Source organism: Eumetopias jubatus, unplaced genomic scaffold (assembly GCF_037043125.1).
Source record: "Eumetopias jubatus isolate StellerSeaLion01/CBP00866 unplaced genomic scaffold, mEumJub1_p1.0 scaffold_8, whole genome shotgun sequence".
NCBI lineage: Eukaryota > Metazoa > Chordata > Mammalia > Carnivora > Otariidae > Eumetopias > Eumetopias jubatus.
This window is the reverse complement of record NW_028274814.1, coordinates 142,407,840-142,424,410: the sequence shown is the minus strand read 5'-3', so window position 1 is coordinate 142,424,410 and position 16,571 is coordinate 142,407,840. Positions and strand designations below refer to the sequence as shown.

General features: G+C 40.8%; 1 protein-coding gene across 1 annotated transcript in view; it reads left to right on the top strand.

Moving 5' to 3' along the window:
* Positions 1-220: 220 nt before the first annotated feature.
* SYCE3 (synaptonemal complex central element protein 3) overlaps positions 221-16,571 on the top strand; it is a 28,018-nt gene continuing 11,667 nt past the window's right edge. The window contains exon 1 of the mRNA XM_028115347.2: positions 221-329. Within this exon, the coding sequence (XP_027971148.1) occupies positions 221-329 (109 nt within the window). The remainder of the gene's footprint in view (positions 330-16,571) is intronic.

The window sequence follows — 16,571 nt, the reverse complement described above, 5'->3', positions numbered from 1 at the left end:
CTGCTCGGCAGGGAGTCTGCTTCTCCCTCTGACCCTCTTCCCTCTCGTGCTCTCTGTCTCTCATTCTCTCTCTCTCAAATAAATAAATAAATGAAATCTTAAAAAAAAAAAAAAGGTGACCTCAGATTTCTGGCTTGGGCTATCCAGGTGTGAGAAATAGAGCTGGAATTGAAACGTCCATCTATTTCAAATCTGCGTCTTCTTTCTGTGCACTGCCCAGATGGCTGATTCTGACCCTGGAGAAAGAAACTATGACAACATGCTGAAAATGCTGTCAGACCTGAATAAAGACTTGGAAAAGCTACTGGAAGAGATGGAGAAAATCTCAGGTAGGGTGTTTTCCCCCTTATTTCCAGTAGCTCAAATTCTTCCTACACTTCGGAGCTCAAATCAACTGCATTAACAAGGCCTTCCTTGACCACAAGGAACTGTCCTGTCTACCTCCAGCACCCACCCCTACCTCATCTGTCCAATCTCAATTCCTTCCCTAATGCTCTGTTCAAAGCCTCACTCGCCTCCCCAAGCAGTCAGCCTCTCTTTCTTCTCTGTTCCCTCCCCAGTACTTGGTATATACCATTATCAACATTTACCAGATTATAGTTTTAATATAAAATTAAAATGTGTTTTAATTTACATATTTAAATTATAATTAGACATCAACTTCTATACCATGTAACTACTATACCACAAAACTGGACACTACCACTAAATATTGCCTTGAAGTGTTTTCTGATTACTTTATGTGTGTTTGTATTTTATCTCTGCAACTGGACTCTTATCTTCCTAAGGGCAGAAATAGTGATTTCTTTTTTGTAACTGGGCACAGTACCAGACCCAAGCTCAAATACTCAGCAGATGACAAACAATATTAATATAACACCTGTGAACAGAATTGGAACTTTCTTTCTATGAGTTGTTTAAATAAAGAATTCAGAGTAATAGTGCTAAGACTGATGAGGTGCTGAAATGGGAGGTAGTTAGTTCAGTGGAATAAAGCAGCAACAGAGTTGAACAAATTTCTCCATTTTGGGAAAAGAATGTTAGTCTGTTATTCAACATGTTTCCATTAAGTGATAAACAGCCGTGGTAGTGATACCATTATAATTTCTTTATTTTTTTAAGATTTTATTTTTAAGTAATCTCACAACCAATGTGAGGCTTAGATCAAGAGTCACATGTTCCACTGACTGAGCCAGCCAGGCGCCCCTCCCCATTATAATTTCTTTAATTTGTTCTAATTCAGAATATGAATGATTCTTTAATTTGTAAGCCTAAGTTATATTGGAGAAAATACTCTACTCAAATGAGAAACAAACTATTTTTAAGGACATTAGTTTGCAAATTATCTCCATTTATTACAACAGGCTTTGGAAAATTTCTGCTTAGAAATGTTTGCATTTTTTTGTCTGTGTACTTGAAAGTTTTTTTTTTAATTTTTTATTGTTATGTTAATCACCATATATTACATCATTAGTTTTTGGTGCAGTGTTCCATGATTCATTGTTTGTTCATAACACCCAGTGCTCCATGCAGAACGTGCCCTCCTCAATACCCATCACCAGGCTAACCCATCCCCCTACCCCCCTCCCCTCTAGAACCCTCAGTTTGTTTTTCAGAGTCCATCATCTCTCATGGTTCGTCTCCCCCTCTGACATACTCCCCTTTTCTTCCTCTCCTGTTATCTTCTTCTTTTTCTTTTTTCTTAAAATATGTTGCATTATTTGTTTCAGAAGTACAGATCTGTGATTCAACAGTCTTGCACAATTCACAGCGCTCACCGTAGCACATACCCTCCCCAATATCTATCACCCAGCCACCCCATCCCTCCCACCCCCAACCACTCCAGTAACACTCAGTTTCTTTCCTGAGATTAAGAATTCCTCATATCAGTGAGGTCATGTGATACATGTCTTTCTCTGATTGACTTATTTCACTCAGCATAACACCCTCCAGTTCCATCCACGTCGTTGCAAATGGCAAGATCTCATTCCTTTTGATGGCTGCATAATATTCCATTGTGTATATATACCACATCTTCTTTATCCATTCATCTTTCGGTGGGCATCTTGGCTCTTTCCACAGTTTGGCTATGGTGGACATTGCTGCTATAAACATTGGGGTACACGTACCCCTTCGGGTCCCTACATTTGTATCTTTGTGGTAAATACCCAGTAGTGCAATTGCTGGATCGAACGGTAGCTCTAATTTCAACTGTTTGAGGAACCTCCATACTGTTTTCCAGAGGGGTTGCACCAGCTTGCATTCCCACCAACAGTGTAGGAGGGTTCCCCTTTCTCCACATCCCCGCCAACATCTGTCGTTCCCTGACTTGTTAATTTTAGCCATTCTGACGGGTGTGAGGTGGTATCTCATTGAGGTTTTGATTTGGATTTCCCTGATGCCAAGCGATGTTGAGCACTTTTTCATGTGCCTGTTGGCCATTTGGATGTCTTCTTTGGAAAAATGTCTGTTCATGTCTTCTGCCCATTTCTTGATTGGATTATTTGTTCTTTGGGTGTTGAGTTTGATAAGTTCTTTATAGATTTTGGATACTAGCCCTTTATCTGATATGTCATTTGCAAATATTTTCTCCCATTCTGTCGGTTGTCTTTTGGTTTTGTGGACTGTTTCTTTTGCTGTGCAGAAGCTTTTTATCTTGATGAAATCCCAATAGTTCATTTTTGCCCTGGCTTCCCGTGCCTTTGGCGATGTTTCTAGGAAGAAGTTGCTGCGGCTAAGGTCGAAAAGGTTGCTACCTGTGTTCTCCTTTAGGATTTGGATGGACTCCTGTCTCACGTTTAGGTCTTTCAGCCATTTGGAGTCTATTTTTGTGTGTGGTGTAAGGAAATGGTCCAGTTTCATTCTTCTGCATGTGGCTGTCCAATTTTCCCAACACCATTTGTTGAAGAGACTGTCTTTTTGCCATTGGACATTCTTTCCTGCTTTGTCAAAAATAAGTTGACCATAGAGTTGAGGGTCCATTTCTGGGCTCTCAATTCTGTTCCATTGATCTATGTGTCTGTTTTTGTGCCAGTACCATACTGTCTTGATGATGACAGCTTTGTAATAGAGCTGGAAGTCCGGAATTGTGATGCCGCCAGCTTTGCTTTTCTTTTTCAGTATTCCTCTGGCTATTCTGGGTCTCTTCTGGTTCCATACAAATTTTAGGATTATTTGTTCCATTTCTTTGAAAAAAGTGGATGGTATTTTGATGGGGATTGCATTGAATGTGTAGATTGCTCTAGGTAGCATTGACATCTTCACAATGTTGATTCTCCCAATCCATGAGCATGGAACGTTTTTCCATTTCTTTGTGTCTTCTTCAATTTCTTTCCTGAGTATTTTATAGTTTTCTGAGTACAGATCCTTTGCCTCTTTGGTTAGATTTATTCCTAGGTATCTAATGGTTTTGGGTGCAATTGTAAATGGGATCGACTCCTTGATTTGTCTCTCTTCTGTCTTGTTGTTGGTGTATAGGAATGCCACTGATTTCTGTGCATTGATTTTATATCCTGCTACTTTACTGAATTCCTGTATGAGTTCTAGCAGTTTTGGGGTGGAGTCTTTTGGGTTTTCCACATACAGTATCATATCATCTGCAAAGAGTGAGAGTTTGACTTCCTCTTTGCCGATTAGGATGCCTTTGATTTCTTTTTGTTGTCTGATTGCTGTGGCTAGGACTTCTAATACTATGTTGAATAGCAGTGGTGAGAGTGGACATCCCTGCCGCGTTCCTGACCTTAGGGGAAAAGCTCTCAGCCTTTCCCCATTGAGAATGATATTCGCTGTAGGTTTTTCATAGATGGCTTTTATGATATTGAGGTATGTACCCTCTATCCCTATACTCTGAAGAGTTTTGATCAAGAAAGGATGTTGTACTTTGTCAAATGCTTTTTCTGCATCTATTGAGAGGATCATATGATTCTTGCTCTTTCTTTTGTTAATGTATTGTATCACGTTGATTGATTTGCGGATGTTGAACCAGCCTTGCAGCCCAGGAATAAATCCCACTTGGTCGTGGTGAATAATCCTTTTAATGTACTGTTGGATCCTATTGGCTAGTATTTTGGTGAGAATTTTTGCATCCATGTTCATCAAGGATATTGTAATTCTCTTTTTTGATGGGGACTTTGTCTGGTTTTGGGATCAAGGTAATGCTGGCCTCATAAAATGAGTTTGGAAGTTTCCCTTCCATTTCTATTTTTTGGAACAGTTTCAGGAGAATAGGTATCAATTCTTCTTGAAATGTCTGATAGAATTCCCCTGGGAAGCCATCTGGCCCTGGGCTTTTGTTTCTTGGGAGATTTTTGATGACTGTTTCAATTTCCTTAGTGGTTCTAGGTCTGTTCAGGTTTTCTATTTCTTCCTGGTTCAATTTTGGTAGTTGATACATCTCTAGGAATGCACCCATTTCTTCCAGGTTATCTAATTTGCTGGCATAGAGTTGCTCATAATATGTTCTTATAATTGTTTGTATTTCTTTGGTGTTGCTTGTGATCTCTCCTCTTTCATTCATGATTTTGTTGATTTGGGTCATTTCTCTTTTCTTTTTGATCAGTCTGGCCAGGGGTTTATCAATCTTGTTAATTCTTTCAAAGAACCAGCTCCTAGTTTCGTTGATCTGTTCTACTGTTCTTTTGGTTTCTAGTTCATTGATTTCTGCTCTGATCTTTATGATTTCTCTTCTCCTGCTAGGTTTAGGCTTTCTTTGCTGTTCTTTCTCCAGCTCCTTTCTCCAGGTGTAGGGTTAGGTTGTGTATTTGAGACCTTTCTTGTTTCTTGAGAAAGGCTTGTATTGCTATATACTTTCCTCTCAGGACTGCCTTTGCTGTATCCCAAAGATTTTGGACAGTTGTGTTTTCATTTTCATTGGTTTCCATGAATTTTTTTAATTCTTCTTTAATTTCTTGGTTGACCCATTCATTCTTTAGTAGGATGCTCTTTAGCCTCCATGTATTTGAGTTCTTTCCGACTTTCCTCTTGTGGTTGAGTTCTAGTTTCAAAGCATTGTGGTCTGAAAATATGCAGGGAATGATCCCAATCTTTTGGTACCGATTGAGACCTGATTTGTGACCTAGGATGTGATCAATTCTGGAGAATGTTCCATGGGCACTAGAGAAGAATGTGTATTCCGTTGCTTTGGGATGGAATGTTCTGAATATGTCTGTGAAGTCCATTTGGTCCAGTGTGTCATTTAAAGTCTTTATTTCCTTGTTGATCTTTTGCTTAGATGATCTGTCCATTTCAGTCAGGGGGGTGTTAAAGTCCCCCACTATTATTGTATTGTCAATGTGTTTCTTTGCTTTTGTTATTAATTGCCTTATATAATTGGCTGCTCCCATGTTCGGGGCATAGATATTTACAATTGTTAGATCTTCTTGTTGGATAGACCCTTTAAGTAGGATATAGTGTCCTTCCTCATCTCTTATTACAGTCTTTGTTTTAAAATCTAGTTTGTCTGATATAAGGATTGCCACCCCAGCTTTCTTTTGGTGTCCATTAGCATGGTAAATGGTTTTCCACCCCCTCACTTTCAATCTGGGGGTGTCTTTGGGTGTAAAATGAGTCTCTTGCAGACAGCATATGGATGGGTCTTGTTTTTTAATCCAATCTGATAGCCTGTGTCTTTTGATTGGGGCATTTAGCCCATTTACATTCAGGGTAACTATTGAAAGGTATGAATTTAGTGCCATTGTATTACCTGTAAGGTGACTGTTAACTGTCTGTTGTCTGTGCTCGTTTCTGCTCTTTGCTGCTTTTAGGTTCTCTCTTTGCTTAGAGGACCCCTCTCAATATTTCTTGGAGGGCTGGTTTCGTGTTTGCAAATTCCTTTAGTTTTTGTTTGTTCTGGAAGCTTTTTATCTCTCCTTCTATTTTCAATGATAGCCTAGCTGGATATAGTATTCTTGGCTGCATATTTTTCTCGTTTAGTGCTCTGAAGATATCTTGCCAGTCCTTTCTGGCCTGCCAGGTCTCTGTGGATAGGTCTGTTGCCAATCTAATGTTTCTACCATTGTAGGTTACATATCTCTTCTCCCGAGCTGCTTTCAGGATTTTCTCTTTGTCTCTGAGACTCGTAAGTTTTACTATTAGATGTCGGGGTGTTGACCTATTTTTGTTGATTTTGAGAGGGGTTCTCTGTGCCTCCTGGATTTTAATGCCTGTTTCCTTCCTCACATTAGGGAAGTTCTCTGCTATAATTTGCTCCAATATACCTTCTGCCCCTCTCTCTCTCTCTTCTTCTTCTGGGATCCCAATTATTCTAATGTTGTTTCGTCTTATCGTATCACTTATCTCTCGAATTCTGCCCTCGTGATCCTGTAGTTGTTTCTCTCTCTTTTTCTCAGCCTCTTTATTTTCCATCATTTGGTCTTCTATATCGCTGATTCTCTCTTCTGCCTCATTTATCCTAGCATTTAGTGCCCCCATTTTTGATTGCACCTCATCAATAGCCTTTTTGATTTCGATTTGGTTAGATTTTAGTTCTTTTATTTCTCCAGAAAGGGTTTCTCTAATAACTTCCACGCTTTTTTCAAGCCCAGCTAGTATCTTTAAAGTCATGATTCTGAACTCTAGGTCCGACATCGTACTAATGTCCGTATTGAGTAGGTCCCTGGCTGACGGTACTACCTCTTGTTCTTTTTGCTGAGGTGATTTCTTTCGTCTTGTCATTTTGTCCAGAGGAGAATAGATGAATGAGAGAACAAAAGGCTAACAGGTTTACAACGTCCCCAGCAAATATACTGTATACAAATCAGAAAAGACCTGAAACCAGGGGAAAAGAAAGGGAAAGAAAGAAAAAAGAAAGAGAAAAAGAAAAAAAAAAAAAGAAAGATAAAAACAAAAACAAAACAATTCAAAAAAGGCAGAATATGATCAAATATGATCAGGCTAGTGCATAGATCAGTGCCACACACTAGATTTTGCGCGTATTTTGGTCTGTTAGAAAAAAGTGCCTCCTAAAATTTTAAAGGAAGAAAGACATATATGTACAAAATAAGGGTTGATACAATGAAGGGATGGAAGATGACTGTAAAGATGAAAATTATAAAAGATTTTATAAAAGGACTTGGTAAGATAAGTTGTTTGAAAAAAGAAAGAAGATTTAAGGAAAAAAAAAAAAAGGAAAAAGGGAGAGAATGTGATCAGGCAGGAGACTAGAACAAAGCCCTACACTAGTGGTTTAGGGTATATTTTGATCTGTTAGAAGAAACTGTACCTCAAAATTTTAAAGAGAGAACAACTTATATATATATGCCAAAAACAAGGATAACTACTATGAAGGGATAAAACATGACTCTAAAAATGAAAAAAAAATAAAAAATGTTTTTTTTTTAAAAAAGGGATTTATAAGATGTTGGTTGAAAAAGGGAAAAAGAAAAATAAAAAAAAGTCAACAAAAATTAACTTTGATGAAATAATGAATCATGGTAAAAAAAAAAAAAAAAAAAAGAAGCCATGAATCTATGTGCAGTATTCCCCTAGCGCTGGAGTTCTCCTATTCTCCTTGATCGATCAACTTGGTCTTGGCTTGCCGGCTGTTTGTGCTGATCTTCTGGGGGAGGGGCCTGTTGCTGTGGTTTCCAAATGTCTTTGCCGGAGGCGGAATTGCCCCGCCCTTGTCGGTCCGGGCTAAGGAAGCTGCTCCAGTTTGCTCTCAGGAGCTTTTGTTCCCTGCAAGCTCTCGGTACAGCTTTGGAGGACCAGGGCGAAAACGGCGGCCTCCCAGTCTCCGCCCGGAGGAGCCGAGAACTCGGGGCCCCACTCCTCAGTGCGCCCCCAGAGAAAAGCAGCCACTCCCGTGCCCCCGGTCTCCGGCCGCACTCCGTGCTCACCCGGCCTGTGACCGAGCGTTGCTATCTCTGGCACCCGACCCCGCTCGGAGTCTCCAAACCCAGCAGATCCCTGCAGTGCGTTCCCGCGCCGCTCCTCCCCGGGAAGGAAGGGGAGTCTCCCCGGATCTGCTGCTTGTTGGGTCCTTGCTGGGGGAGCCGTGCCCCGACTGGGCCGCGGATCACAGTTTATGGCAACCCCGAGCTGAGAGCCCGCGACTCTGCTCCGTATCTGCAGCCGGCTTCCCCGCCCCGACACCTGGGAGCTCTGGCGCACTCAGGCACCCCCGGTCTCTCTGTGACCCCAAGGGTCCTGAGACCACACTGTCCCGGGAGGATTCCACCCCCCGCTTAGCCACTGCAGCGACGTCCCTCCGTCGAGCCAACTTTTAAAAGGTCCGATTTTGTGCTCCGCGGCTCTAGCACTTGCCAGAAGCGGCCGGCGGAGGCCCCTCCCCCGCCGTCTATCCTCCCGAATATCGCCTCGGATTCACTTCTCCGCACGCCCTACCTTCCAGTAAGTGGTCGCTTCTCTGTTCAGAGAGTTGTTGCTACTCTCCTGTTCGATCTCCTGTTGAGTTCGTAGGTGTTCAGAATGGTTTGATCCCTATTCAGCTGAATTCCTGAGACCAGACAAAATCTAGGTCTCCTACTCCTCCGCCATCTTGCTCCGCCCCCGAAAGTTTTTTTTTTTTTTTAAACCACCTTTTTAAAAAAGTTCTATGATTCGGGCATCTGGGTGGCTCAGTTGGTTAAGTGGCTGCCTTCAGCTCAGGTTGTGATCCTGGGGTTCTGGCATTGATCCCTGATCCCCTCATCGCCATCGTGGGCTCCCTGCTCAGCAGGGAGTCTGCTTCTCCCTCTGCCCCTCCCCCAGCTCATGCTCTCTCTAGCGTGCACGCTCTCTCTCTCAAATAAATAAATAAAATCTTCTTTTAAAAAAAGTTCTATAGAGGTGCCTAGGTGGCTCAGTCGTTAAGCGTCTGCCTTCAGCTCAGGTCATGATCCCAGGGTCCTGGGATCGAGCCCCGCATTGGGCTCCCTGCTCAGCAAGAAGCCTGCTTCTCCCTCTCCCACTCCCCCTGCTTGTGTTCCCTCTCTCGCTGTCTCTTTCTCTGTCAAATAAAGAAAGAAAGTATTTTTAAAAAAAAGTTCTATAATACATTTTCTACCAAAAGTTACATAATTCCTTCAATCTAATAAAATATTCTCCTATCTAACAACATTCACTTAGCACCTACTATGTACTATTCTAGGATTAAGGTTGAATAGAGAGGGGCCCCTGGGCATGGAGTGGTGGCTCAGTTGGTTAAGCATCTGCCTTCAGCTCAGGTCAGGATCCCGGGGTCCTGGGATGGAGTCCTGTGCATCAGGCTCCCTGCTCAGTGGGGAGTCTGCTTCACCCTCTCCCTCTGCCCCTCCCCTGTTCATGCTCTCTTTCTCAAATAAGTAAATAAAATCTGAAAGAAAGAGAGGAAGGAAAGAAAAGAAAGAAAGAAGAAAGAAAGAAAGAAAGAAAGGAAAGAAGAAAGAAAGAAAGAAAGAGAAAGAAAGAAAAAGAAGAAGAAAGAAAAGAAAAGAAAAGAAAGGAAGGAGGGACACCTGGATGGCTCAATTGTTTGAGTGTCTGTCTTCGGTGGTTTGGGTCATGATCCCAGGATCCTGGGATGGAGCCCCGCATCAGGCTCCTTGCTCAGCAGAAGAGCTGCTTCTCCTTCTCCCTCTGCCTGCTGCTCCCCTTCCTTGTGCACGTGCTCTCTCTCTCTCTCTCTCTGGCAAATAAATAAAATCTTTTAAAAAAATGCAGCATCTCACGTCACGGGTGACCTGCCTTTAAAAAAGAAAAGAAAAGAAAGTTGAATAGAGATGTCAAATAGAGATGCTCCTTCATTAGAAGAAGTGGGTAGGGGGCCAGAAACAGACATCAAGATGACTAATTATAATTTAAATATGTAAATTAAAACACATTTTAATTTTATATTAAAACTATAATCTGGTAAATGTTGATAATGGTATATACCAAGTACTGGGGAGGGAACAGAGAAGAAAGAGAGGCTGACTGCTTGGGGAGGCGAGTGAGGCTTTGAACAGAGCATTAGGGAAGGAATTGAGATTGGACAGATGAGGTAGGGGTGCTGGAGGTAGACAGGAAGGGCAACCCTGTAGAAGAGATAGCCAAGGCTGTGTGCCAGGGAAGGAGAGCCAGGCATAGTCAGGGAACGAGGTTAGTGCATGGGAATCACAAGATCACAGGCCAAAGAAAGAAGAGGTGAGAAGGTTCTCAGTGCCAAGCTAAGGAGTCTGACCTTTCTTATTTAGGTAAGAGGAAGCCATTTGGGATTTCAAGGAAGAAACTTGTGTTTTAGAAAGATACCCCTGGGGGTGCCTGGGTGATGCAGTCAGTTAAAGCTTCTGACTCTTGGTTTCAGCTCAAGTCTGATCTCAAGGTCATGGGACCGAGCCCCATGTTGGGCTCCTCGCTCAGTGAGGAGTCTGCTTGAGTTTCTCTCTCGCCTTCTGCCCCTCCCCCCTGCTTGCTCTCTCTCTTTCTCTCAAATAAATAAATCTTAAAAAGGGGGGGGGGCGACGCCTGGGTGGCTCAGTCGTTAAACATCTGCCTTCGGCTCGTGTCATGATCCCAGTGTCCTGGGATCGAGCCCTGCATCGGGCTCCCTGCTCAGTGGGAAGCCGGCTTCTCCCTCTCCCACTCCCCCTGCTGGTGTTCCTCCTCTCGCTATCTCTCTCTCTGTCAAAAAAATAAATAAAATCCTTTAAAAAATTAAATTAAAAATTAAGAAAAAGAAAGAAAGATACCTCTGATAACCAAGGAGGGATGGTTTGGAGAGTGAAGACTAAAGGAAAGATCATTTAGGAAGCTTTGCAAAACTAAAAGTTAAAAAGGGGGACCCCCTGGGTGGTTCATTTGGTTAAGCGACCAACTCTTGATTTCGGCTCAGGTCATGATCTCAGGGTCGTGTGAGATCAATCCCCACATCACATGGAGACTTCTTAAGATTCTTTCTCTCTCAAAAATAAATAAAAGCTGAAACAACAGAAAAAATAAAATCAACAAAATTCAGTCACCCAGAATTAACTGTTAACATTGGTGAACCTTATGGCAAGTCTCTGTCTATGCAAAAATAGAATGATGGATCAATGGTTGATGCATGGAGGAATCTTTTTTTTTTTGAAAAATATGCTTTCATTGAAATGGAATCATACTATATAAGCTACTTTTTTAAAATAGATTATTCCCCTTAATTTTACTGAAGAATTTAAATTGAAGTGAAACTGAAGAAATTCACTTTATTTTTTTTTAAGATTTTATTTATTTATTTGAGAGAGAGAGATAGCAAGAGAGCACAAGCAGGTGGGAGGGGCAGAGGGAGAAGCAGACTCCCCACTGAGCAGGGAGCCCAATGCAGGACTCAATCCCAGGACTTCTTCACTTTATTTATTTTATTTTATTTTTTAGGACATCTTCACTTTATTTTTTTTTAAAGATTTTATTTATTTATTTGAGAGAGAGAGAGAATGAGAGATAGGAAGCATGAGAGGGAAGAGGGTCAGAGGGAGAAGCAGACTCCCTGCTGAGCAGGGAGCCCGATGTGGGACTCGATCCCGGGACTCCAGGATCATGACCTGAGCTGAAGGCAGTCGCTTAACCAACTGAGCCACCCAGGCGCCCAGGACTTCTTCACTTTAAACAAGTATTTCTTCACCATGAAAAATACATTAGCTTCTATAAGATTGTTCCAAAATTAAGAAGTCTGTGGGAAAATATTAAGGAAACTCATGTTATTTCTTCAGCTATTTCATTTATTTTGTTCAGGATCTAATAATACTAACCAATAATATTTATTCAGTACTTATTAAATGCTAGATGCTGTTCAAAGCACTTTACATTAAGTAGTTCATTTAATCCTCACAACACTTGTATGAGATATAAGGACTCTTACTATCCCTATTTTACAGATGAAGAAACTGACGCACAACTGCCATTCATTATACTAGTAATTGTTCATTATCAACTACAAATGACATTTATAATAATAATATTTACAACACTTAACGTTCTGTTCTCTAATCATAAGTCCTACAGTTGTTGAGATTTACACATTCTGTCTTCAAACAGTTCAAATATTTAAACCTAGAAACTATAGCTATGGATATCATGTTCCTGAATTTGTTAAGACAGGGGCACTGGATGGCTCAGTCGATAGAGTGTGTGACTCTTGATCTTGGGGTTGTAGGTTCAAGCCCCATGTTGGGTGTGGAATTACTTAAAAATAAAATTAAAAAAATATGTCTGTGTTTATAACTGAATGGTAATTTGGTTAGGTGATTATTTTCTTTACAACTTAGAAGATGTTTTCAGCATTTAGTGGCTCTGTAGAATAGTGTGAGGCCTGCCCATGTGTTTCCTCTTGAAAGTGACTTACATTTTCTGCCTCTAAGAGTCTTTATTCTGGAAGTTCTGTACTTCACCAGCATAAGATTGGTGTTAATATTCTCTAACACTTTTCCTGGGATACATTAGACCTCAAGATCTGTAGACTTTAGTATGTTTTTTTGGTTTGTTTTTGGTTTTGTTTTTGTTTTTTGAGAGCAAGAGCACACACACAAATGGGAGTAGGGGGCAGAGGGAGAGGGAGAGAGAGAATCTTAAGCAGGCTCCATGCCCAGCACAGGGCTAGATGCAGGGCTCGAGTCCACAACCCTGAGATCATGACCTGAGCTGAAATCAAGAGTTGAACGCTTAACTGAGCCACTCAGGCGCTCCTTTAGTATTTTTTATAAGAACTTTTTCATTTATCATATCTTGGGATACTTTTTGTACTATTTCTTTGGTTTACTTCTTCAGAAATTCCAATTATCCATATGGTACATCTCTTTTTGTGTTATCTTCTTTGTCATCATCTCTGTAATCTGTATTATTACTCTGACAATTTTCCACTTTATTTTCTGTTGGTTCCTCAAGACTGTTCCTCTAGTCCCTGACTGTGCTGTTGTAGAACAAATTGTTTGTCCATTTTCAATCTCAGCTGTAGAAAACTGATTTTATCATACCCCTCAGTTCATGATACATTATGATCATTGGCCCATGAAGGACCCCTCTAGTTTATTTTTTTATTCCCTTATTCCCATAGCCCATTCCCTTTCCTCTCTCCCATAGACAACAATTCTAATATATACTTTTTTGTGTGTATGTTCTTGTGAAATGTATATTGCTAGTTTATAAATTTATTTTAAATTTCTATAAATAGTATTGTGTTATATGTCTCGTGCTATTTGTTTTTTTTATTCAGAACTATGTATGTCAGCTCTTCCAAGATGCTATGAGTACATCCAATTTATTGCTTTTAAATGCTGAAAAGTATGCATATACAGTAGTGTACATCATTCATAGCCAGAATTGGCTAAGCCACATGGGTGATAACATGGAAGTTAAAGTCCAACCACCCATCTGTAGGACCTGTGGACGAAAACAAATTCTCAGAGAAGGGCATTTGGGCCAGGAAAGCATCTCAATATGTATTTATTTTTCCGTATTTGAACTCAATTGCATTTCTGGGCTTTTTCCTCCTGTCTTCCCTAATTTTTTAACTATTGTTCTATTAAACCTTTGCATTGAATGCTTTGTTCATTCACTTTTATTCCTTTTTAAGTCATGAAAACATTTGGGACAGTGGATTTATCTCTAGATATTTTTACTGCATCCCATAAGAATTGATAAATCGTGTTCTTGTTTTTTATTGTTAAGTCACCTTTATTTAGGTATAATTTACAAACAATAAAATAAACACATTTTAAGTGTGCAGTTCACTGGGTTTTGCCAAATGTATACACCAGTGTAACCAACACAACTGTCAAATACAGAATATTTCTATCACTCCAAAAGTTTTTCTTCTGCCCCTCCCCAGTCAATTCCCACTCCTCCTTCCCCAGCACGAGACAACAACTGATATAATTGTCTAGAGTTTCATATAAATGGACTCATACAGTATATATTCCTGTGTCTGGCTTCTTATGCTCAGCAGGTCCAATCAGCTTAATATCATTAATGTAATGGACCAACTTGGTGTCCTGTGGAAAGAACGGCATTAAAGGTCCCTGCCCACTAAATTATGACGTAGAGCTGGAGAGTTGATATACCTGAGTTGGGATAGTGGAGATGTGTTGTTAACCTTGTCAGCAGAAAACAAACTGCTTCTGGTGGTCTTTATCAATAAGTGTAGAGAAAAAGCATTTGCCAGATCAATAGCTGCGTATCAGATACCAGGGGATGCGTTAATTTGCAACAAAACCTCATCTTGAATAGCAGTTACAACTGAAGCCACCATCTGACTGAGTTTAATCCACTGTCATTCTCTAAGATCTGTCTTCTATACAGGCTAAATAAACAAATCGAATGGGAACGTGGAGAGAATTACCCTCTGCATCTTTCAAACCCTTACTGGTGGCACCAATCTCTACCATCCCTCCAGGAATGCAGCGTTGCTTTTGCTTTACTGCTTTCATAAGAAGAGGCAGTTCTAGTGGTTTCCACTTGGCCTTCCCTACCTTAGTAGCCCTCACTCCATGGATCAGGGAATAAATATGGGGATTCTCCCAGTTGCCGCGTGATCTATTTTATTTATGCATACTGGAACTGGGAAATTTTTCACAAAGTGTGTTCAGAGACCCATTGAGCCCAGTGAGACAGACATGAGCTAGAACTCCATTGACAACCTGACCTCCTGAAGCCCCTATTCTGACTGGTAGATCACTCAACTGACTGGTAGTGATATTCTGGGTCTCCAGGAATTAGTATCAATTCAGAGCGACTGTCCAGTAATCCCCAAAAAGTCTGATTATTTCCCTTTTCCCAGTGTACAGCCCTGCAGCAGTATTGTTATGAGGTCCCTGTTCCTAAAGCTGATGGTCACGGGAGGAAGAAAAATAACTAAAAAATAATTACTTTTGATGAATATTAAGATGGAATAGTTTACATGGTACTATCAGATAGCCAAAAAGGGAACCCAATTTAAAATACGGAGCCAAGGGGCGCCTGGGTGGCTCAGTCGTTAAGCGTCTGCCTTCGGCTCAGGTCATGCTCCCAGGGTCCTGGGATTGAGCCCCGCATAGGCTCCCTGCTCAGTGGGGAGCCTGCTTCTCCCTCTCCCACTCCCCCTGCTTGTGTTCCCTCTCTCGCTGTGTCTCTCTCTGTCAAAATAAATAAATAAAATCTTTTAAAAAAAAACTGTCTTTATAAAAATAAAAAATAAATAAAATAAGGAACCAAGAAAGGCACCCTAGAGTAAATGACTTCTCAGCTAAGACTAAAATATGGGCATGAGTTAAAAAGGAGCAGGTTTGGAAGGAGATGGGGGAAAGTGAGTTCAGTTATGGACATACTGAGTTGGAAGTATCCATTTTACACAAAGGTGGAGATATTCTACACACTGTCAAAAATATAATCATAGAGCTCAATGTAAATTGGTACGGCCATATGGAAAATAGTGTGGAGGTTCCTCAAAAAAATAAAAATAGAGGGGCGCCTGGGTGGCTCAGTCAGTGAAGCATCTGCCTTCGGCTCAAGTCATGATCCCGGGGCCCTGGGATCGAGCCCCACATCGGGCTCCCTGCTCCGCGGGAAGCCTGCTTCTCCCTCTCCCACTCCCCCTGCTTCTGTTCCCTCTCTCGCTGTGTCTCTCTCTGTCAAATAAATAAATAAAATCTTAAAAAAATAAAAATAAAAAATAAAAATAGAATTACCATATGATCAACAATCCCATTTCTAGGTATGTATGCAGGAAATGAAGGGGATGAAATCAGTATCTGAAAGAGATATCTGCACTCCCATGTTCACTGTAGCTTTATTCACAATAGCCAAGATATGGAAACAACCTAAGTGTCTATCAGTGGATAAACAGATAAGGAGAATGTGGTATATTTATGCAGTGAAATATTGTTCAGCCTTAAAAAAGAGGAAATCCTGCCATTTGTGACTACATAGATGAATCTGAAGGACATTTTGCTAAGTGAAATAAGCTAGGCACAGAAAGACAAATACTCTATGATACCACTTATATGTGGAATCTAAAAAAATTCAAACTCATAGAAGCAAAGAGTGAAATGATGGTTGCCAGGGCTAAGGAGGGGGGAAATGGGAAGATGTTAGCCAAAGAATACGAAGTTTCAGTTATGCAAGATAGAATGAGTTTTGAATGTCTAATGTACAGCATGGTGACTATAGTTAACACTGTATTGTATACTTAAAATTTACCAAGTATATAGATCTTAAGTGTTCTCAACACAAAATAATAACTGAGGTGATGGAGAGGGTAATTAGCCTGTTTGTGGTAATCATTTCACCATGCACACATCTATCAAAACATCACATTGTATGGGGCGCCTGGGTGGCTCAGTTGGTTAAGCGACTGCCTTCGGCTCAGGTCATGATCCCAGGGTCCTGGGATCGATCCCCGCATCGGGCTCCCTGCTCGGCGGGAAGCCTGCTTCTCCCTCTACCACTCCCCCTGCTTGTGTTCCCTCTCTCTCTCTCTCTGTCAATTAAATAAATAAAATTTAAAAAAAAAAAAGAGCAAGCCTCATTTAAAAAAAAAATCACATTGTAAACTGTAAATACAATTTCTATCTCTTAATTTTACTTCAAAAAACCTGGAAAAATATAATCGCAGAGCTCAAAGAAAGATCAAGATTTGGTGGCAGGGTTAAAGCACCATTCATTCATTC